General features: G+C 52.6%; 7 protein-coding genes across 7 annotated transcripts; 3 read left to right on the top strand and 4 right to left on the bottom strand.

Moving 5' to 3' along the window:
• Positions 1 to 4,211: 4,211 nt before the first annotated feature.
• Positions 4,212 to 7,525, bottom strand: PG994_007445 (transcription initiation factor TFIID subunit 1; the record flags this gene model as incomplete). The annotated part of the gene is made up of 2 exons (XM_066858854.1): positions 4,212 to 5,082; positions 5,220 to 7,525. 2 exons carry the CDS (start codon positions 7,523 to 7,525, stop codon positions 4,212 to 4,214), a joined length of 3,177 nt encoding a protein of 1,058 aa, XP_066715796.1.
• Positions 7,526 to 8,995: 1,470 nt separating this feature from the next.
• On the top strand, positions 8,996 to 10,738 carry PG994_007444 (uncharacterized protein; the record flags this gene model as incomplete). The annotated part of the gene is given in 4 exon segments (XM_066858853.1): positions 8,996 to 9,166; positions 9,417 to 9,551; positions 9,624 to 10,047; positions 10,062 to 10,738. The coding sequence occupies 4 exon segments, from the start codon at positions 8,996 to 8,998 to the stop codon at positions 10,736 to 10,738; spliced, it is 1,407 nt and encodes a 468-aa protein (XP_066715795.1).
• A 398-nt stretch (positions 10,739 to 11,136) lies between these two features.
• Positions 11,137 to 12,704, bottom strand: PG994_007443 (actin 4; the record flags this gene model as incomplete). Its single annotated transcript, XM_066858852.1, has 3 exons — positions 11,137 to 11,817; positions 11,874 to 12,583; positions 12,653 to 12,704. 3 exons carry the CDS (start codon positions 12,702 to 12,704, stop codon positions 11,137 to 11,139), a joined length of 1,443 nt encoding a protein of 480 aa, XP_066715794.1.
• A 585-nt stretch (positions 12,705 to 13,289) lies between these two features.
• PG994_007442 (PIG-P-domain-containing protein) lies at positions 13,290 to 14,048 on the top strand (the record flags this gene model as incomplete). Its single annotated transcript, XM_066858851.1, has 1 exon — positions 13,290 to 14,048. The coding sequence occupies one exon, from the start codon at positions 13,290 to 13,292 to the stop codon at positions 14,046 to 14,048; it is 759 nt and encodes a 252-aa protein (XP_066715793.1).
• Positions 14,049 to 14,472: 424 nt separating this feature from the next.
• On the bottom strand, positions 14,473 to 16,451 carry PG994_007441 (mysoin heavy chain; the record flags this gene model as incomplete). Its single annotated transcript, XM_066858850.1, has 2 exons — positions 14,473 to 16,269; positions 16,338 to 16,451. 2 exons carry the CDS (start codon positions 16,449 to 16,451, stop codon positions 14,473 to 14,475), a joined length of 1,911 nt encoding a protein of 636 aa, XP_066715792.1.
• Positions 16,452 to 17,190: 739 nt separating this feature from the next.
• PG994_007440 (uncharacterized protein) lies at positions 17,191 to 18,042 on the bottom strand (the record flags this gene model as incomplete). Its single annotated transcript, XM_066858849.1, has 4 exons — positions 17,191 to 17,547; positions 17,607 to 17,825; positions 17,891 to 17,910; positions 17,967 to 18,042. The coding sequence occupies 4 exons, from the start codon at positions 18,040 to 18,042 to the stop codon at positions 17,191 to 17,193; spliced, it is 672 nt and encodes a 223-aa protein (XP_066715791.1).
• A 1,146-nt stretch (positions 18,043 to 19,188) lies between these two features.
• Positions 19,189 to 21,364, top strand: PG994_007439 (uncharacterized protein; the record flags this gene model as incomplete). Its single annotated transcript, XM_066858848.1, has 2 exons — positions 19,189 to 21,123; positions 21,194 to 21,364. 2 exons carry the CDS (start codon positions 19,189 to 19,191, stop codon positions 21,362 to 21,364), a joined length of 2,106 nt encoding a protein of 701 aa, XP_066715790.1.
• Positions 21,365 to 21,976: the final 612 nt, after the last annotated feature.

Here is a 21,976-nt window from a genome sequence, read left to right as displayed (position 1 = left end):
AGCTTCAGCCTTACTAATCAAGGGCCGCCGGGTCTGCAGCTTAGTAGATCCATCATCGCCTGTTACTTGCATCTTGGTTGCGAAACATGTCCCCAATCACAGCCGAGACCCCTCTAGAGCCTCAATGGTGGCTGTGTTTATTTTGGGAATCCAACATGCTTTCTCAACGTTTCTCATGATTACTCTCCAATAACCCTGGTGACAATCTTCACACGATTCTCCAATCTCCCCCCTTACTCCCAGAGCCGCGCTTCTGCTCTTCTAGGGGATGTGAGGCATACCTTTCCGGCCAATGACAACAGGATGGGCATCTATGATCAACCAGGCTTAAGCGAGACCTTGCTTGAAAATACTCGATATAGAACATTTTCGTCATCTGGTCCCCAAGTTTAGATTTCCGAAGCACGGTTAAGGGACATCTCATTTCTCTTTTCTGCTGACGTGCGGCATTCCCAACCGAGAATGGCCCAAACAGATGACCGGTTGCGTAAGGCAAGCAGAGAATGCAACCATCGCGTTCTTGTCACTCGTGCATGGGTGTCGATTGCAGGTTGACGTTGGCAGGTAGGTACCACGACCTGCGCTCTGGCTCCGGGTCCGGTCCCGAGTAAGCAACAGACATCGGTGCCTGCATAGGCCCTGCAGCAGAGCCGATACAACACTGATTGACAAGCCTTCCGACTGTACACTCGTGGTGTTATATTTCGATATGGCTGCAGGGGTACTACGAACACCGAATCCACCGGGTCACCATTCAACACATACGATTTGAGCATCCCCGTGGCATAGAGTTAAGCGCCGGGCGTTGTGGGACGCTAGAGGGAGAGTTGGCCAGATGCCTTGCAGTCTCGGGGACGTCTTGGAGATGCTGATTGGAGTTGTGCGAAAGTAAGGCTAAGATAGTGGGAGATTCCACCCCCGCCATTCTGGAAAAGGGTGCTTGCCAAGCCCACTCACATACATGCACACTTACATAGCACAGGCACAACACAACCACGCGATGATGCTGCTGCTAAAAATAGCTATTTATAGAAGCAGAGCAGCAGCGATACCCCGCTCGCCTGCATCGACATGTCGCACAACTTTCTCACCTTCATCCCCTTCCGGCCAATTAGCCCTCGAGCGCGCCTGGCTCAGGTGGGTAAATTAGCCCTCCAAGCCCGGAGCCAAGCCTTCACCAGCAAAGAAACGGCCGAGATGATCCCTTGCATGCTGCCAGGCCATCAACAAGAAACAACCCCTTCCCTGCTCACACACATCCAGTCGACGCTAGCCCGGCGAACCTAAACATGCATGGATTCGTTTCCCATGGTTCAGCTTATGGGAACAGCGAAGCCTGTGATAATGCGACGCTGATTACCAGAATCGTGAGTGAGCCACCCTTGAGAGTTGTCTGGAAATCTCTGGGCGGTCCCGATTCATGGAGCCGAGTCGTTGCGTTGCGTCGGTTCCCATCAAGCTCTATCTCCAGATCGACAGTCGTACAAACACCCAAGTAATATCTTACGTTGTATCTGCTTTGACCCGCATATGATGTTCATCGATTAGCACGGAATTTGTAAGGACTACCGAGCGAACAAGCGAGCAACGCCGGCACGCCGACAAGTTATTGGCATCATGTTTGATCATCGTAAGGTTAGCCGCCGAACTGGGCAATATACATGGACCAACTTCCTGCAAGGATGATCACACAAACCAATTGTATTCACTCCATGTAGGTTCCATTCACATCCATATCCAACGGGCCGGTATGGCTCAGCTGCAGTCCGGGGAAACAAGGGGAATTGTTCACCGGTCATATCCAACCAGAGTGGACAGCTGTTGTACTTTCGGTATTCGACTGTATTATTATTTTTTACCCTCCTTTGTTTGCTTGCGAGGGATCTTACGTACGCGGCAATCCCACGGCCGGCCTCTTCTGAACCCGGATGGGACCGGATGGGAAAGAATCCGACTGCCGTACTGCACACCGCAAGAAAAAGACGAATAGGAGGGTAGAAGAAAAAAAAAGAAACCTGGTTATGTTATGGCACCAGGCTGACGGTATATAGGCCGGTGGTCGGCCCATATTCATCTCCAATACCGAGAACCGGATGTGATGGGATCCCCCCAATTAGGTATCCGTACTCTGCACATTGTTGGGCGCGGGGTATTATCCCAAATAACATCGAGATCGTAAGCTGGCCTAATTAACCCCCTTCCCACCCTGAATGAGATGTGTGACCATCATCTTGTACACCCGCATCAAGAACAAGAGTTGGTGGTGCAACTATCAAGACTTGATCAAGTTACCATATCATGGAGTAATACACTCCCGAGCTGCAGGAACCGCATCCCTTGGGTACTATGTTTAGCAATGGCGAACCTGCATGCGTTTCTCCCTCTCTCCTACATACCTACGTGTATACGCCGGGCCACGCTGCTACTGCACTTGCAATCAATGGTCGCCTATTTTTTGGTATGCACGCATGCACGCATGCCTGCTATCTATTCCCGGTACCATGGCTACATGTAGGTCTGGTTAGATAAGTAGCCACCTTATCAGGACACCACCACCAACACCAGCAACAAACAGGGTTTCGTTCCTCCTATCCAACCGCATCTGGGTCGATACTGGACTAGACCTTGGTGATCTCGTTAGAGTAGACCTACCTATATTCATTCACACAGGGGAATCATAACATACGCGTTATAGGATGTAGGTGTTTTAGGCGCTCATATCCTTGCAAGGACCCTGATGACCACATCCGGCCATATTTATCACCCAGTCATCAAACAGCTCGCATTCTTCTGGGTATCATGCTTCAACGATACGATGAGCTATATCTGCACTATCGTAATGCCTTGTATGTATTAATGGTGCTGTAGCAGAATGATCCTGCTCTCATTGGGCAGCGACCTATAATGATGCTTTTCTTCAACCCTCTTTGTCGCAAGTGATCGCGGGAGTGTTACATCGTGGGCCTCACGATGCAGTGAGAAAAGCCAAAGTGGAAAAATATAAACCTGAACGCCAATTCTGATGCTTGCCCCTTCCCATGCAGGTACCCTCGCTTCCATATTTGGATCCTCATCCCTCCTAACAACCACCCAGTCATATGCCTTGTGGGCATGGAAAGAAATCTCGACGCCTGGCCTTGCAACATAGTCTGCATATGGAATGCTCCAGACGTAGAGGAAAAGAGAAAAAAGACACCGAGTTGCATATGCAAATCCAAATACAAACTCCTTCCACCTTCCTCCTTTCGCTGGCTCTGGTATGACTGCGACTAACAACTGGATGTCCAGGTCGGATGGCCTTCCGGAGCCTAAATATAGGTCATTGTGAACTCTTGAGTTCGCTGATGACGAGTCTGAGGTGGATCTCGGCGGCAAACTAATTATGCAAACCTGCCCTTGCGATATATACGTTTCGTAGCGCATTCGTAGCCAACTTCCTTCCCCTTCGAATCGGATAGCCACGCCTGGCCACCTTCTCGGCGGAACTGCGCGGCAATTCATTAGGGGGAGGCTGCTGAGCTTCCAGCCGCGGGGGCACTGAAAGAACCAAATCCTCCGCTGTCATTGGCGCTATCGGGATTCGTAATAGTGCCGTTGAGTAAGAGGACATTTGCTATTAGTCGGCATGAGTTAGCGATGTTGCTGACCGCAAATCTCTAGGGTCTTGAGATATAGTCAAGGAAATGAGGGGAAATTAATTCCCCCACATGAGTACGCTTCGACTAGAAGCTGCCACTTGGCAACCGAGCAAACGAGAGCAGCCAAAGAACAGCCTCATTTGACGTAGACATAAGCTCCCATGTGGGACAACCCCCAGGTATCGGAGGTACAGGGAGAGGAGCATGGGAGGTCTGAGGACCACATCGATGGACGAACCTTTTATTGGTCTTGATGTGTCCAACCTGCCCGCAGTTTGCGCATTTCCGGGTCGTGCCTCCTGCCGTCTTATCGGTAGAACCAGACGGATCCGGGGATGCTGCATCGGGGTCGGCCACGGCATTCTTCTTCTTCTTGCCCTTGCCCTGTTTCTCGCGCACCTGTCGTCGATCTTGGTTTTTGAGCAGACGCGACAGCTCCTTCTCGACCCTACATTAAGTTAGTTGGCAAAGGCACAATCATTGGACATGGGAGGGTAACTTACAATTTCATGCGTTCCCTATCGGCATCTGCATCGCCAGTAGCTTTGAGACTGTACACACTGTTCATAATTGTTAGCAGTGGTCCATGGCAAGAAGGGCAGCGAGTGCATACTCTCGAGAGGTTTCTTCCGTCTCTTTTCTCAGTTTAATGTAGTTCCTGATGACAGCTGGGTTGTCTAGAATGACCGTCTCCATCACTTCATTGCCATCCTCGTCTCGCACCTTACGGTTGATCTTCAACTTGCGTTTACTTTGTAGTCGACTGCCAGTGCTGGTGCGTGAGAACTGACTGCGTCCGTCATCGACATGAGCAGCTGGTGTGTAGTCAGATTTCCTAGTGTTAAATCGATCGTCCTCGTTTGTAGTGTCCAACACATCCGCGTCCTCGTGTGTTGTAGGATCCGACAGTGTCGTCTTCTGTCGTTCCCAGATGTCTCCGATGGCAGCGGTGTACATGTCGTGCTGCTTCTTCACGTTGTAAGAATGACCGCCATTTGCTTTGCGCTCTTTCTCAATGGCATCAGCGCTAGTAGCAAGCGGTCCTTGCACAGCATTGATATAGCCTCCCTTCATGGACGTTTTGATGAAACTGAAACCGAGACCATGACCCGTAGGGTCACCCTCACCATGGAGTGCCACCATGGCCTTCTGTGCACTGGCTTCGAGGAAGTTTGACGTGAGCTTCCAAGGAGCCATTTTGATTGCCAGAGGCTCTTCGGCCCCGCCTTCCTCTTCATCATCCGCGGTGGTAGCATTTTTTCTGTTCACGTCGTACCCGGCTGCTTGCAATTGCATCTGTCCGATTTGCATTGCCTCGATCAAGCAAACGTCTTCAGGTTTGATCATAGCGCGGATGTCTTTCTCATCCATCAAGGACTCGCCTTCCTTCAGCTTCCAGGTCTTGGAGTCGCGATCATAGGCTAGGAACTCCTTCATTTTTTGTCTACGTTGTGTTAGTTCGTACTTGTTTGCTTTCTGTTCTGTAAAACTGTAGAAATGGTCGATTCTTTGAGAGATATCTGACCCTCGTTTGTTTGGGGGACGGGGTAATTGTAGATATGATCGTTAACGTTAACGCACCTATTCTGCGGATCGAACTTGTCAAACACATGAGGTGTGATTTCATGAATGTCGACGTCCTGGGTTGGCCGTTTCCTCATCATGCGATAGGATATCATCTTCAGTCGGTTCTTGGCAGTGCTAGTGACCTTGCGGGCATGGGGACCAGGAACCTCGACTGAAGGGAATGTCTGGCCCACGACATAGATGTGATCAATGGCCTTCAAGTAAAATCGTGGACCGTCATGAACGTTTGTGCTGAAGCCGAGAAGGAAGTCATTTCGTCTCGGCTCATGCTTGAAGATGGGAGCTCGATACATTTCATTGTGAAGCGTTGGGACGGTCTCGCCAGGCTCGACTTTGCCAAAGATCGAGAACGGTGACTTATCTTCAGGCATTAGTATGTGCGGTTCGCCAATGTCAGCCTTGACTGTCTTGCTGTCTTCCTCCTTGTCATCTTTGCGGCGATGATAGTTGATTACTCGACTTCCCATGCCAAAGTTGGACAGCATGACTGGTGCTTGCTCTGAGTATTCGAATAGCACGGCTGACGAATTATCATTGAGACTCAGATCTTTGCTAGTCTTGAAGATGTCCTGTACGCTCCTGTTCTTGAGCTCTTTCCGCTTTGTTCTGGAGTGTTTCTTGAATGTGATAGCACTCCGCACAAGCTTTTCCAGATCGAATTTCTTCCGGTGGTGCTCCCAGAAGTTGCCCTCAAGCTTCGTTCGATAGAATGGGAACGTCAATTTGAGAGCTGGCAAACTGTGCTCTACCGCAAGATTTCCAAGTGTAGCTCTGACCTTGCTCTTGTTATTAGCCTTAAGTGCATTGTAGGCATCATCATTGGAGATGTTGAAGCGAGCCTTGACATCCCTGCCAAGTTGCCCGTTCGCCATACGCGTCGTTTTCTCCTCAATCCTTGGGCGCTTCTTGGGGCGGTCAGACTGTAGATCCTCTATGAGCAAGTAAGGATCGTTGAGATCAAGTCGAACTCGCTGGCCGAAACGTTTGGTAGCCTCGGCAAAGTTTTCGATACCCGACGTATCGAATGATGAGATGTCTGGCAGACCGATCTCGATCTTGCGCTTTTTCTTGGTCTGCTGACGGTCCGGCTGCAGGAACTCACGATCCCAATCATCCATCTCTTCATCCTCGTTGTGCGGTGGCGTGACGAGGCCATTTGCCCTATCTAGCACTGCCGTCGGATCGTGAACATTATCCCAGTCGGCGCAAACTGTTTCAAACTCGGCCAATGTGAAACCTCCAACAGGCTCGTTTTCATCTTCCGAATCCGATTCTGGCTCTTCCATGTCCATAGCGACGGAGCCCATGAAACGACTCCATTCGCTTTCCTCACCGTACTGCTGCTGTGGCCGTTTCTGCGTTGCCGCAATAGTACTGTCAGAGAGACGGAACAACTTAGCAGAGTCGCCCTCAAGTTCGAGTTCCAGCTTAGTAGGAACCAGAGCAGGCGGGCTCTTAACAGGCTCTTTATAACTAAACTCGGCGGGCCATTCCTGGAAGAGCTCCCTAAAGTATAGGATTTTGTGGGGTGCGAAGCTGGGAAACTTCTGTTCGAGCAGTTCCTCGACATTTTGAGGTGGGATTGGAATGGCAGAATGGTCCTGGCGGTTCGACTGCTCATTGACCCAAGCGCTAACACTGCTTTCGCCTTGTTGGGGGAAGTTGAGGCGCATCCGCTCCTCGAAAGACATATTATTCCAGTCATCGTCGGTGACATTGGCATCGACCGGAGCTGCACTCGGCGCCGCAGGTACAGAAGACCGATTGGCTTCGCCATCAGGTTCACCCTTGATGTCGCGTTCGTCTTCCTGGGTAGGCTGAGTTGGAGGTTCGGTGGTTGGCGGCGAGGAAGGAATCAAATTATCGTCGCCATCACCAAACAGGTCATCGAATCCGTCCTGGTCATGGCTAGTACCACTATCCTCGGTCAAGTTAGGAATCTGAGACATGCTGGTGTCAAGGTCTTTGCGAGCGCCATCCTCCGAAGCAATGTCATCATCGCTGATGTCCTCGTAATCGATGGCATCGTCAGCCTTGTCGGTTTGGTCGAGTTTCTTCTCGCCAAAGCCCTCGAGATTAAGTTTTGCGCCTTGTCCACCGCTGACTCCGGCCAACATCGTCTCGATTGCCTTGTCATCTTCGACGGCCTGGTTTGACCAGTCGATGGTGTCGAATTCGGGGGAATCTCGTGCTTCGGCCTTGACAGGTTGGCTGTTGAGTTCGCTGAAGTCGTTCGCCATTTCCACGTCTTCAGCGCCGGCAAAGCCGTCAGCAGCCAGCATGTCGAGTTCGTCGGACATGGTGTCGGTTTTCTCTCTCTCTCTTCACAGTCGTAGCCCTCCTAGAAAGTCTGGAACCACGCGCGCGTGACCTCGGACAGGTCGAATAATTATTTCATTCCGGGAAAAATGTAGACGTTCGTGCCGCTGTCTGGGAAGCTGATGTTTTCGGGATGATGCGACGGTTCGGTAGTAGCGCACGCAACAAGAATCGAAAGATGGTTGCTAGGCACAGCGTGAAAGCGTAAACCGATGAATGCTGATAGAATGTTGGAGAGGTGACAGAAGTGTTGCCAAGACTGTAGTGGAGTTGACAGCGCTAGGCAGCGCGTTTCGGCACTAGCCACCGACCCACTGATCTGGGGAACACAGCACCGGGAACTGACGGCATGTGGCTGTGGAAGATGTGGCTAGGTAGCGACTGTGGATGAGCACACCGTGAAGCATCAGTACGTTCAATGGTAGGCGAATGCCTTGCACTAAGCGCCTGTATCTGCAACGAAGGAAGCAAGATTGAGACCTTGGCATCATTTGGTAGCAAAAGAAACAGCACGAAGTGTGGTTGCTGAGGTGGCCTATGAAATGTGAATTGAAAGTGTAGCGAAGCGAGGTGCGGAAAGGTAAGGTAGATTGATTATCTGATTGTCTGGGTGTCCGCAATTGTTTGCTAGAAACATTGAATGCATCAATCTGACTGACTCGCTAATTGTTGATTGTCTTGGTTAGGTAACCCATGTAGGAAGGAGGTACTTAGGTAGGTTGATAAAGCTGTTCAGTTTCTCCCACTTACCTCGGCCCATCTAACTTGCCTCGAGTCCTACCAAGAGTAAAAGACGATGGACGGTAATAACCTGAAATACCTGCTCCCAAAAACAAGATCTGACTATCAGTGGTAGAAGACAATCAAGGGAATATTATCTCAAGTCTACCACTAGTCTATCTATCAAGTTGGTTGATATTAAAAGCAACCACTTGACAAAAATGGTTTCCTATCTGTGACCCATGAGTGCTTCCACATAGCGAGGGGGTTAGTTAATACATGCATGGCTATAGGCTTGAGGTGGAACCTGTCACGACATGGGACCTGTATGCTTGCATTGATGTATGTATGTACACGTACAGGCATACCTGCCCGTGGCATACATGACCTCAGGTATCAACAGAATATCGCACACTTGAGTGAATCCAACTCTAGATCACCATGGAGGAGAGTGGAGTCAGACCCAGCCGTGCCAGACCTCACAGCCAGCAGACAAGTGTATTTAGAACAATACCTAGGCCCGCCCGCGAGACTAGGTAATAAAAGTAGGCAAAGTACCAACATGTAACCAGCAACCGCCGCTATCGCAGTCTAACTCACTCCCCTTGTTTCTTTTCTGGCAGATACCTATCCTCTTGCGACCTTTACCAAGCAATTCTTTGATCGTTCCTGTTCCCATTGACCTTGACGTTGCGCCAGAGCGTGCGTGCACACACACTCTCACACTCACAATGGCTGGAATGGACTTGTTAAAGGCGCAATATGTGGGCAAGAGCCTGTATAACGTCCCCACCCCGGCCCTGGTCCTTGACCTGGCCAAAGTCGAGGCCAATTGCAACTTGATGCTAGGTGCAGCGCAGAGGCTGAACCTCAACTGGCGTGCTCATATCAAGACTCATAAAGTAAGTACTCAATATTTTGTACATACGTTTTACAAACCTTTTAGGAAGCGGCTTTATGAGAAAGAGAGAGCAGCATATACGATGGGAGATCGTGATGCACTACAGGCGTATAGCTTCAAGGCATCCTGTAGCTAACCCCAAGCTGGCTTGGAGTTCAGCTGCCTGTGTCGTTTTGGGTAAAGAATGGATTGGCTTTTCTTCTTCTCGACCCTTTTGAGTTCTAGGCCAATGAGCTAATGCAGAGGTACAGACAACTGAACTTACACGGCTTCAAGTCGGAGACAAGAGCAGTACCCCTGTCAACTTGGCCGTATCGACATTAACTGAGGCCGAGAATATCGTACCGCTCTTGAAAGAATACCAGGAAAGCAGCCGCAAAGTCAATGTGAGAAAGATGGCAACGACGCCTTCAATACTGCTCAAGTAGTACCCCCAGGTTTCTAACATGTGTGTATAGCTACTATTCGCATTCCCGATATACTCGACATGTGTCGACCGCCTGGCCCCTATATCAGCCCAGCTCGGGCCCGGCGGCCTTTCGGTAATGGTTGACCATCCTGACCAGATCAAGCACCTGACCGCCCTGGCCAGCAAATCCGGGAACCCGCCCTTGGTGTTCTTGAAAGTCAACTGCGGGAGCGACCGGGCCGGTGTGGTCCCGGACACCCCCGAATGCAACAGCCTGATCGACAAGCTTCTCGTCTCTGAAGCGGTGGGATCTTGCGAGTTTCTGGGCGTGTATGCGCATACTAGCCAGTCCTACGAGACTCGTTCGGACTGGAAGGCGCTCGAATACCTGAGGGACCGAGTTCGGCGCCGTCTACCGCGCAGCCCAGGTGGTTCGCAAAGAACGGCCCGACCACCCCTGATCATCGCCGTCGGTGCCTCGCCGCAGGTGACGTCACTCCAACCCCGGGATTCAGCGAGCCCGCCCCGGCGCGCGGCAACCCGTCGACACCTTCGGAAGCGCTGGTCAACAAGATGTCGGACCTGATCGCCACGCTCAAGACCGAGAACCTGACGCTCGAGGCGCACGCCGGCGTCTACACGACCCTGGACATGCAGCAGCTCGCCTCGCACGCGCGCTCCTCGGACTACCTCAACTCGGCTGCCCTGGCGCTCACCGTCCTCGTCGAGGTCGTCTCGCTGTACCCGCAGCGCAACAGCGCCAACGGCGGCACGGCCGAGGCCCTCATCAACGGCGGCACCCTGGCCCTGGCGCGCGAGCCCTGCAAGGACAAGGGGTCGCCGCCCGGGCAGCACTACAGCGCCTGGGGCCTCGTGAGCCCCTGGAACTGCGGCGGGCAGCCCGTGCCCGGGCCGGGCTTCCCCGCGGAGCACGAGGGCTGGGAGGTCGGCCGCGTCACGCAGGAACATGGCATATTGACGTGGGCCGGCTCGCCTGAAGAGCAGAAGCGCGCACCCCTGTATGTCGGCCAACGGTTGCGGGTGTGGCCAAACCATGCCTGTATCACGGGTGCTCAGCATGGCTGGTACCTCATCGTGGACAGTCGCAATAGGGGCCGCGAGGACGAGATTGTTGACGTTTGGCCGCGTTGGAGTGGATGGTGATGTGCTGTGCTTTAGCCTCTGGCTGAGATGCGATCGAGCATCCGGTTCGCTCCTAAATCCCTATTAGCCCTGCTATCGCCATTCTGCGTTGTTAGAGACAATGTCGAGTGGCGAAAGAATGCTGATTTGGCACTGAAGGTTTCCCCAACATATAGACAGACCATTCAGATGCGAACCAAGAAAGAGAGTGGTTGCGATTTCATAGACTACCCCTGATGTTTTTTCTATTTCTAGAACAGTTTGGGGATCTGATACAGTAGAAACCTATATAGCCTTCTACTTTAGACTAAGAAGACTGCTCCTAATCTAGGAATACTCCTACACCTCAAGCCCGTTACTCCAAACGCCGGTACCTCCAGAAAACGAATCTCACTGTATCAAATGGAGATTAAAGAAGCTCAACGACTTTTCTTTTTCGGGGTCCATGCTCCATCTATTCTCAGCCGCCAGCTCTTCAAGAAACCCTTACTTGCAGCGTTTCTCGACAATGCCGGCACCATTCTCGTCGTACTCCTCTTCGAGATCCACATTTGGTGGAATGTACCCAAGCTCGCCAGGATAGAACCGCCAATCCACGATCCGAACCGTCGTTCCGTAGTCAGACCAGCCGCGTGCAGCTTGACGCGCATACCCGGGTACATGCCCATCAGCTCGTTGTTCAGGCGGTCGTTGAATCCGTTCAGCAGACTTGTGCCGCCTGTAACGACGATGTTGCCGAGCAGGTTGGGCCGCAAGTCCACGTCCACAGCGTTAAGGCAGGCACGGATGAGCTCGGGGACCGTCTGAGCCTTTGTGATGCGCTCTTCCTCTGAGGCAGTAGGCAGTTGGGCGGTCTCATCCCACATACCCTCAGAGACGCGGAAGCGCTGCTCACGCCACATTTGGTTGGAGCCATCGGGCATCTCGAAAATACGACCGGGTTGCGTCTTGACAAGATCTTCGTTTCCGGGATTCGAGTAGCGGCCAGGGCCACGCCACACCTCCACCACAGATTCCTTGTATTCGGTAAGAAGACGCTCATCCTCGTAGGCACGGTACGAGGATGGAGGTCGTAGTTGAGTTTGCGGAGGATGGCTTGGCTAGGAGCGCCGGCATCGACTGGGACCTTGCTTTCAATTATGTAGCTGGGTCTGACCTCGATCTTGGGATCGCTGCTGTCGAACATGGAACGAATCTGACTAGAGAGCCAGAGACCGCCGACATGCGACTTCTGAATAGATCGCTTCAGGATCATGCCGTCATGCACAGCAGTTACGCTCGTGTTTGCGCCTCCTACATCCACCACTAACGCGCTAGCCTTGCCAGCAGCGAATGCTGCGCAGACTGGCGTTCGCGACAGCCAGAAGGCAGGGCAGCCCCAGTTCTCCATGGCGATTTCGATAGCCTTCTCCCGGGCCTTGCCCTGGTTCCAAGGCGCTTCGGTCATGAGTAACGGACTCTCGGCGAGAGGCTTCTCGGCGTTCTCAGCGTTCTCGGCAGATGTAGCGGCATCCTCCATGGACACATCGCCTTCGCCGTCTGCGCCATCGTTCAGGCCGTTCTTAGAGGGCTGCGTCTGGCGGCGTTCGGGTTGCAAGCGTTCCAAGAGCATGGACTCCCACACCTGCACAGCTGTGTCCCAGTCTTCCACGACCGACTCGGTCCTTGACATGTAGTTCTTGACCTCGAAATCGGGGCGAGCGTATATAAAATCCTCGCCGAAGACATTGCGCGAGCCCGAAGCGGCACTGGTATCCTTGATGGCGCCGTAGAAGGAAGGGAGCACGGACTTGGGCACATCTTCGCCCGCGAAGCCGGCGCGCGTTTGGCAATATCCTGCATCGAGAACAAGGGCCGATACTTCGTCTGTTCTTGGTGATCAGCACCGACCTCTACACCAAGTTAAGAATCGAGGCTGTTCCTCTGACAACATACCTCCGCCGTAGATATCAGTCGGCACTGATGCCGTAGTGAGGGGTTGAGCCATGGTGGCGATATGTTGAAACTTATTCTAATGATCCCGCTGCCTCGATATGTGTTTGGTAATTACTGCATGAGCAAAAATGCGGTACGGAGTTGAGAATCGCAATAGCTTCGAGTTGGATCGCGTCGCGTGGCTGGTGCGTCGAATTGGAAGTGGCAGGCAGCTTAACCAGGTCTTAGCAATTGCGACCTGCTTAACAGCAAATCGAAGGGCCCGTGCACCCGACAGCTCCAAGTTCTATGTAGTTCAGGTACGGATACCGCCCAGCGTTCTAAAGTTGTAGTGGGTAGTGGGTGGTGGGGGAGCATTCGAGGGACTGGAGGGAGCTTCTATGCGACCATGAATTATGTACGAGATCTGAATCTAAATAAAGCCAGCTCAGCTCCCGGCACTTTTGAAGAACATAAAGGAGCCAGATCCTGATTATGATGGTTCAGCCAAGCTGAGGCCTAGTTCCCTGAATTGCACCTCCAACCGAGAAGACTCGCCTCATATCGAACAACCACCTGAGGCAGTTCGTGGTCTACATCTACTTCTCTGCATCGAACGGCAAGCCATATAAAAACTTACCACTGCAACTCGCCCGCCATGTCCGACTTCTCCGACGAAGACCCCGCGCTCGACTTCCCGGAGACGTCCTCGGAAGAAGCTTCATCGGACGAAGAAGACGCGCAGCCGCTGCCGCCCATCTCGTCCAACTACTTCGCACCGCCGTTCTACGGGCGGCCGCCGACGCCGCTGCCGCCCTCGCCCTCGCTGACGTCCCTGCTGCGCCCCTCGCGGCCGACGACGCCCGACGCGTCCGACGACGAGCTGGAGCCGGTGCCGCGGGCGGCGCCGCAGGTGCCGACGTACGAGTACTACGGCTTCGTGCTGTACCTGTTCAGCACGCTGACGTTCCTCGTGTACCTGCTGTGGGCGTACCTGCCGTCCGCGTTCCTGCACGCCATGGGCATCTACTATTACCCGAACCGCTGGTGGGCGCTGGCCATCCCCGCCTTCCTCGTCATGCTCATCGTCTACATCTACGTCGCCCTGGCCGCCTACAATGTCGAGTACCTGACGCTACCCCTGACGGACCTCGAGACCATTGTCGACGACGCGGCCAACGTCGCCACCATCGACTCCAAGGGCCGCATTAGGGGCCAAGGGAGAGGAGCCGGCCCTGCTGATGAGAAGGGTGCTAGCAAACGTCATCAAATGCCGGCCAGGGACCTCGACTGGCACCGCATATGGAATAGGGGAACTGATGCGGTCATGGACGTGCCACTGGCAGGCGCGAATGAGGTTCTCTATGGAGGCTGTGTGAGTTATAAAGACGAGGCAGCTAGAGAAGCTAGTAGCTGAATATCTGAGATACTACTCTGTACTATTCCACTGTTGCAGCATTGCGTACGGCGTTTATGTTTTGGTTGGAGACATCATCAAAATACCCGTAAGAAAGATTCCTCATCGTTTGACAAACCGCAGTAAGAGGTGCATAGGTGCCTTATATATTGACTCAGCAACGCACGTTTATGAATAAGGCGAGGTCTTCCGTTCATCTTAGGCATCATGGTCTATTCATATTTTCTATAGTAGACTCCAGGGCCCCCATTCTTCATCTCTAGAGACGTATCCGCCCCATGACACGCTTGAATGACAAGTATACAGTCGACGTAGGGAGCCTTTACAATTCATAATTACTGCTCCACCTTAAGACTCTGAAGTCTAGCCTCGGTAGAAATAACCTGCAAGGCAGAAGTTAGAATATTGACGACGAAATGTCAGATTAGATAGATAGGGTGCAACTTACGTCGAGCGCCTGCTGGACTTCGAGAACCTTCCTCACCTCGCCAAGCCAGTCCTTGCTTAGAGTCTTGGCCCAGCCCTGGAGCCCGTTCATCTCTCGCGCCGCACTGTCCAAGTCGCCCTCTTCAAGATAGGTTTGCGTCCTCGTGAGAATGCTTTCGACATCATCACCGGCCGCAAGCCCCTGCTTCTTGAACATGACCTTGCTCAAGACCCAACTGCTGGCATGGCTAGCCACGCCGGCATCCTCGGGAAGGAGGCTAGCCTTGCGTACCTCGGAAGCCACACGTCGGAAGCGGTCAATGAGCTGAGAGGGGTTGCTAATGCCGCGCTGGTAGGCAGTAGGGTTGATAGATGCGATAGCAGCGTTAACAACGTCATCATCTGAAGCAATCGATCTGAGAGCAACTAGCTCGCGAACGAAAGGTCGAGGGTGCTCGGTGTCCTCAAGACTAGCACGAACAGCCTCGACAGCGACGTGAAGTTGCTGCGTCTTGAGGTTCATGTCCACCACATCGTTCCAGCCAGTGGTCAGCTGCTCAAGCTCCTTGATAGCTCCGCTCAACTGGTCCAACCTGCCCAAACGGCCCTGGCGCTCAGCTTCGACACTATTCTTGATCTCCGACTGGAATTGGCGCTTAAGTTGAACGGCCTGTTCAAGCAGCTTGTTGGTAAGCTTCTGCTCATGGACAAGTTTCTCACGTTCCATCTCGGTCTGGATGCGAGAGTTGTATGTTTCGTGCAGGCGCTTGATCTCAGCCTCGAACTCCTCGCGCCAGGCGCTCTCCTGAGCAATCAAAGCTTTCTCGACACGCGATACAAGCTCGTTTGCAGCTGAGTCGAATTCGTTGACTCTGGAAGCAACCTGGGAGGCAGCTTCCTCCTCAGCCTGGGTCTTCAGAGCGCGGATCTTGGAACCGATCTTGTTAAGCTCATTCTTGGCCTTTCCGATGGTGGAAGAGAAGCGATCGTCGGCGTTATCGGCGTTGACCACGGTGATGATATCGTTGAGCATCTTAACCAAATCCTGAACCACGGGATCCTCGGCATCTTTGACTGTGAGGGGGTCGATAGGCGAAGCAGGTGGGAACCGAGAAGGCTCATCAACTTCGGGAGCTTTGTAAGAACCCACGGATGTTGTCTGTTTCGTGGGTGCACTCTCAATAATCTTTTCAGCGGGCTTCGCCGGAGCTTCGGATACAGGCTTCGACTCGCCCTTGCTCTTAGTCTCTTTCTTGGATGAGGACTTGCCGACAGCGCTAGATGTCCTCTCGCCGCTGTCTGCGACCCTCCAAGACGCTCCGCTCTGAGGAGCGATCTTGACTTCGGCACCAGTATCCTTGGGTCGCGACGAGCTGCCAGACAAGCTACGGGGGTATCGCTTCTTAAGGTCCAACTCCTCGAAGTATAGAACAGCCTGTTCGCCGAAAGGCACATACTCGGTGAAGAAGTCGTGGAAGTTGTCACTGATGCGCGAATAGGCAACACCACCGCCGAACGTCACGGTGCCGAGGATCATCAGAGTAAGAACCAAGTTGCGAAGACGGCGGAAGAATCCCTTCTTCTTCTTGACGGGAGTAGGCGGGGGCGTAGGAAGCTTTGCTCCAGTCGCTGCTGAAGACGCAATGGCCTCGGGCTCGGGAGGGGTGAGAGGAACATCCTTGGATGCGACTTGGCTTTCTGTCTTCAGCGAAGGGAGTTCACTGGCGACAGAAGTCGTAGTCTCCGACTTGGGAAGTTTGGAGTCGTCTATCCGCTTCTCGTCGGCATAGAATCTCTGCATAAAAATATGGTCAGTGATATGTCCGTGGAAGCATTATGGGGGGAATTGCATCATTGTCGTACCCTTCCAGCCACGCGAACAAATGAGGTGATTGCAGGCTGCCATTGGCGGGAAACAGCAGAGGCAATGGGCGCATTGCCCACCGCCCTTACGGATCGCAACGAAGACCGCAACATGGGGACATCGAGGAACTGTCCAAAGAGCAGTTGTGGTGGGATGGAGTGGTGATGTTATTACACGGATTATTGAGGTAAAATGTGCTGCTGGGGAGCTCGGGTTCGGTCAACGGGCTATGGAGCTTTTTTGCGTTCCTTGTGGATCCTGGGCGGCAAGTAGGATGTACTTACAAGTATCAGCCAGGTCATACGTAATACAGCAGCCAGTCGCCAAGCTTCCCGCAGCACTGACAAGGTCAAACAATTTGGTATATATATTTTATAATTACCTGGTCTGCTTTCACGAGTCCACGGGCAAACGAGGCAATTGTCGATAAACGATACCCTTATACGCCTGTTGATGCCGGTAGGAAACAGGAAATGGACCGGCAACTGGTCCGCCATTGATAGGCCAAGTAGTTCCTGCCGCTCCGTACCTCCTCCTCCAGACATTCGACTGTCTATAATCTTGGCTATACTCCTCAGATTATAGGCGGTCATACAGCCGTATTCACTCAGGGATACCCACGTTCGTCAGGTTCCCCAGTATATGTTTTCAAGAAAAGTTTGTTTAACTGCGATTTGCCTACCGCCCTGCGTACCGTACTGCCTACCTAATCAGACACTAAATGGATATCAAACTCGAATCAACGCAGTGTATTAAAAGGCTTATGCCGTCCAACCTCATGATACTCCGATAACAAAGAGAATATCGGACCCGGGTCTGCGGCTCTCTCGTAGAAACCCCAGGCGAAGCCTCTTAACAGCTGCAAGCCCCCCCGGCTTGTGTGTTTGCACCCTCACCGCTCGCCCCCAAACTCACGCCTCCTGCTCGCTGCCCTGGTCGAGTATGTCTAGGACCGACTTGATCCAGCGGGAGTTTCTTGGCGATGGCTGTGAATAGCTCACGCACATTCTGTGCAGTCTTGGCCGATGTCTCGAAGAACAGGAGACCAGCTTCGTTGGCGTACGCTTCGGCGTCCGCGGCAGGTACGGCCCGCTTGTCGGGCTGCTCGGTTACCAAATCCAACTTATTTCCCGCAAGAGCGATGATAATATTCTCGTTCGCCTGTCGCTGCAGCTCCTTAACCCATGACTTGGCCTTATCAAGGGAAGCCTATCGCGCGCAGAAAGGTTAGTCTCATGCAGTCAATATCCCTCTAGATTTTTACGCACAGCTTGTGTGATATCGTATACAACGACGGCGCAGTTCGCGTTGCGGTAGTACATGGGCGCCAGGGACTTGTAGCGTTCCTGGCCTGCCGTATCCCAGATCTCGAACTTCACCGTAGTGTTCTCATCCAGAGAGATGGTCTGTGTGAGGAAGGCAGCGCCAATGGTGGATTCTCGGTAGGAATCGAACTGATCCTTGACAAAACGAAGAACAATCGAACTCTGTCCAAGTAGAGTCAGTAAGAATGGCTCGAGGCTTCGCATCAACCAGGAAGAGCGTCCATTACCTTGCCGACTGCGGATTCTCCTGTAGAATATGTCATTAGTACTGAAGCGCAACGCAGAGGCCGAAATGGACCGTACCTAGTAAAACCAACTTGAACTGCGCAAAGCGTGCGTTCATTCCACGCGCAGCTGCCGGGCCACCTCTGGTAGACATTGTGACGATGGAAGAAGGTCGGCGGTTATTCTAGATAAGATTGCGACAGGTCGCCTTGCTGTGAATGCTGTAGGATTGTGTTATGACGGCGGCGACGACGTAGGGTTTCGTGTTCGACGTGAGAAGAAAATCGTTCTTTGTTGGGGAGGGTTTGGTGATGGAAATGCCGAGTAAGTGTAGATGGTTTCGTTTGGGCTCTACTTAGGTTAGGATGGCCGACATTCAAATGTGACTGCCTTGTTGAAGCTCCCGCTGTTCCAGTCTTCTGGCTGGCCCACGTCAGTTGGTTGAATGCAGGTGGTAGGTGGCGCCCGGAAGTTCCAAGGGTTGCCGGTGCTGGGTGCTTGCGTTCTGGGTGCTCGGTGCGCTGCTTTGCGCTGAAGATTACCACTGTTGGGGGTAGTAGCCCCACGCTTATGCACCTGTACATACACTAAAGGCCTCTAACTGGAGCGCAGGTGACAGTGAACTCCAGACCCAGTGTCTAAGATAATCAATGTATTTTCAGCATATCAAATTATTCAAACAGCCACCTCAGTATTGCAGTAGTAAGGAATGGTTGTACCCAGTCTGCACTACCTCTTGTAATGGATGCACATGCTATCTAATAACCTACAGTGTACGGTGAATGTGAAGAATACCAGTTTCGGTGAGGATTGGAAGCCCATCACCTAATCGATCGAATGATCCACGTGCAGCTACGTCAATGACCATATGTGCAAAGATGTGGCTCAGCAGCGTACGCGCACACACACACACACACACACACACACACCTGACACCACGTAGATGAGGTCACGGCCCGTGCTGCTTTATCCAGGCAAAAGCATCCACTGAACGCTAGACTTGGCATCACAAGCTTGCCAGGTTTCCCCATTGCAACCTCAAGAGCCCCCCTGGAAGTCAATTCGTGTTAATAAGGTCAGGGGACCGTGGCAGCATTGCTAAAGATGTAAGTAATCACTACTCCACTGCCTGGTTACATTACTTCCAACAGACACTTCTGCCCGAGATTCTCTCTGTACAGCAGTTCGACCAGAATATGCGTTAAGAAAGACCAACGTACAAGAAACACAGTCCGCTATCGATTCTGGAATCCCTAACCGGGCAGGTTCAGGCCATCAACGCCCACCCATCACCGTCATCATGAGCCTCCCCTTTCGCGATATCAACGTCCAGGTGGCGCCGGACTCCTATACTTTCACCTCGCCATCTTCTCCCAATGCGCCAGCTTTAGTCGTCGACCGTCCCACCGGGGACTTGCTCTTGAGCGAGGGAAGTTCCTATCCCAACAAGCGCATCACCCGTCAGACCAGCATTGCTGGCATCCTGGGTATGATCAGGCTGAGACTGGATAAGTATGTCATCATAATCACCAAGGCTCAGCCCATGGGCCGCCTTAAGGGCCATATGGTATACAAAGTCATCTCAACCGACTTCCTGCCCATGCGCGAGCGTCAGATCCGAGACCCAGACGAGGATCAGTTTCTATCCTTGCTCAAGACCTTCGTCATGACCGGACCCATGTACTTCTCCTATTCGCTCGACCTCACCAACAGCTTCCAACGACAAGCCTCTATGGACAACTCGAAACCCTTGTGGATGCGAGCCGACGACCGTTTCTTCTGGAACAAATTCGTTCAGACGGACCTCATGGACTTCCGTACAAGGGGCAGCCGATCACAGCATGGTTCTCAACCCGCTGCCGACCCCTTCATCCTCCCTATCATGTGGGGCACTCTTGAGATTCGACCGACCACCCTCAAAGGCCAGCCTCTGACCATCAGTCTTGTCACGCGCAAGTCTCGCTATCGTGCCGGAACGAGATACTTCACTCGAGGCCTCGATGCAGAGGGACACGCGGCCAACTACAACGAAACGGAACAGATAGTTATCTTGAACGACACAGGAAGCGGCATGGGTGGATTTGCTGGGAGTACCGACATGCAAAGCGGCAAGCTTGGGGGCTCTGATGGCAAAGAGATGCAGATCCTCTCCTACGTCCAGACTCGAGGAAGCATCCCCACTTACTGGGCCGAAATTAACGCACTCAAGTATACGCCAAAGCTGCAGGTCAAATCCTGTGAGATGGCGCTTCCGGCGGCGAAGAAACACTTCGATGAACAAATCCGAATCTATGGTGACAACTACTTGGTCAACTTGGTCAACCAAAAGGGGCGGGAGAAGCGCATGAAGGATGCCTACGAGGAGATGGTGTCGACGCTCGTAACTTCGCCCAAAGAAGGTACCAAGGCTGACGCCAGGACGGATGAGAAATTCCACGTGGTTGAGCCTAGTTCTTCGAAACAGGAGTTTGACCGCTTGCACTATGTCTATTTCGACTATCACCACGAAACCAGGGGCATGCAGATGCAACGCGCAATGCTACTGGTCGATCAGCTCAAGGATGCGTTAATGGTGCAACAGTACTTCCGCGGTGTCGATATGCCGGCCAATGAGGGCCTGGAGACGCGCAACTTCCAGACCAGCATCGTGCGCACCAACTGTATGGACTCCTTGGACCGTACGAACGTCGTGCAAAGCATGCTCGCTCGCTGGACGCTGGATCGTATGTTCATAGACCTGGGGCTTCTGCAGCGAGGTGAGGACTTTGCCACTGCCGACACGGACTTTTACTTTCTCTTCCGTAACATCTGGGCTGATAATGCCGACACGGTCTCGCGCGCCTATGCCGGCACAGGTGCCATGAAGACGGATATCACCCGTATGGGTACACGCACTACCGCTGGTAAATTGGCAGATGGCAATATTGCCATCACTCGCTTTTACCTTAACAACTTCCGGGACGGGCCGCGCCAAGACGCATTTGACCTGTTCTTGGGTGCCTACGAGCCCTCAGAGGGTAATATTGGCTCATCCCTCATCTTTGCAGACCGTAGACCGGTTCTCATCCAAAGCATTCCCTATGTATTTTCTTTCAGCGTTCTCTTCATTTTCCTGGCGCTATTTACGCGCCGACCTGCCGATGCTTCCGTCATCACCATGCGGTTGTTCCTCCTGTTCTGGACAGTTGTTGCAGCCTGGTGCGGCCGTTTCATTCTGAGCAACGGCATCCTCTATGTAAGTCCACCTGAGAAATTTGCTCTTCTGCAACATTCTGGCTGGCATGGTGTACTAACCTACTCTACAGGTCAACTGGCCCAAGCTGAACCCCCGCCCATGGGCTGTCGAAGGCTACCAAGATACGATCAGCAAGATTAGGAAGGACAAGCTGATCGGGCCGCTGGTGGCGAGGCACGAACGGGGTTTGAGCACTGCGAAGTACCTCAGTGCCGAAGAGGGCAAGAAGAGAATCGAGTAGGGGAGAGGTGGGCTGTTTGTTTTGTGGAAAAGGAAAAATTGCTAGGGTCATCTTTTCTTCACCTTCGATGCTCTGAGGCTGTGTAGGGGTTTGCCGGATTGTAATACATTGTAAACTAACTAATAGACCTTTACAGCAAGTTACTTGTCTTCCTCTCATTTGCTTGCCGAGAATATGCGGCGCGATCATCTTTCATTGGCGGTATAAATTTCCACGAGCTGGTATAAGTAGGGTAAAATGTTATTTCCAAAACCTGGAGCTCGGCCTACATGTGTAGTAGGCAGAGAGTATTGAGATAGGATAATCGCTTGAATATAGCGATTTTGGGTGCGCTCCCATGAACATTGCGATCCTTGTCTTGTGTAACCATTTGGTCTTGGGTCTTCCAGTGGAATCCCGGCTGGTCCAGTCGCCATCATGAACTTGCTGGTTGTCAACAGTGAGAAATGAAACAGCACAATCCAGAACCTCGTCACTTCTCGCTATAGTCGAGACAGAGCGAGGCTTCGCTTCTAGATGCATCGTCTCATTGCGTTGGGCATCATGCATCGTGCATTGCGCATCGCGCCTAAGCCCCCCCCGATATTGTCGGAATGCATCATCTCCTAGGCC

This window comes from Apiospora phragmitis (assembly GCF_038363925.1).
Source record: "Apiospora phragmitis strain CBS 135458 chromosome Unknown utg000007l:1.0-2108841.0:1.0-2111359.0, whole genome shotgun sequence".
NCBI lineage: Eukaryota > Fungi > Ascomycota > Sordariomycetes > Amphisphaeriales > Apiosporaceae > Apiospora > Apiospora phragmitis.
This window is presented reverse-complemented; position numbering and strand designations above follow the sequence as displayed.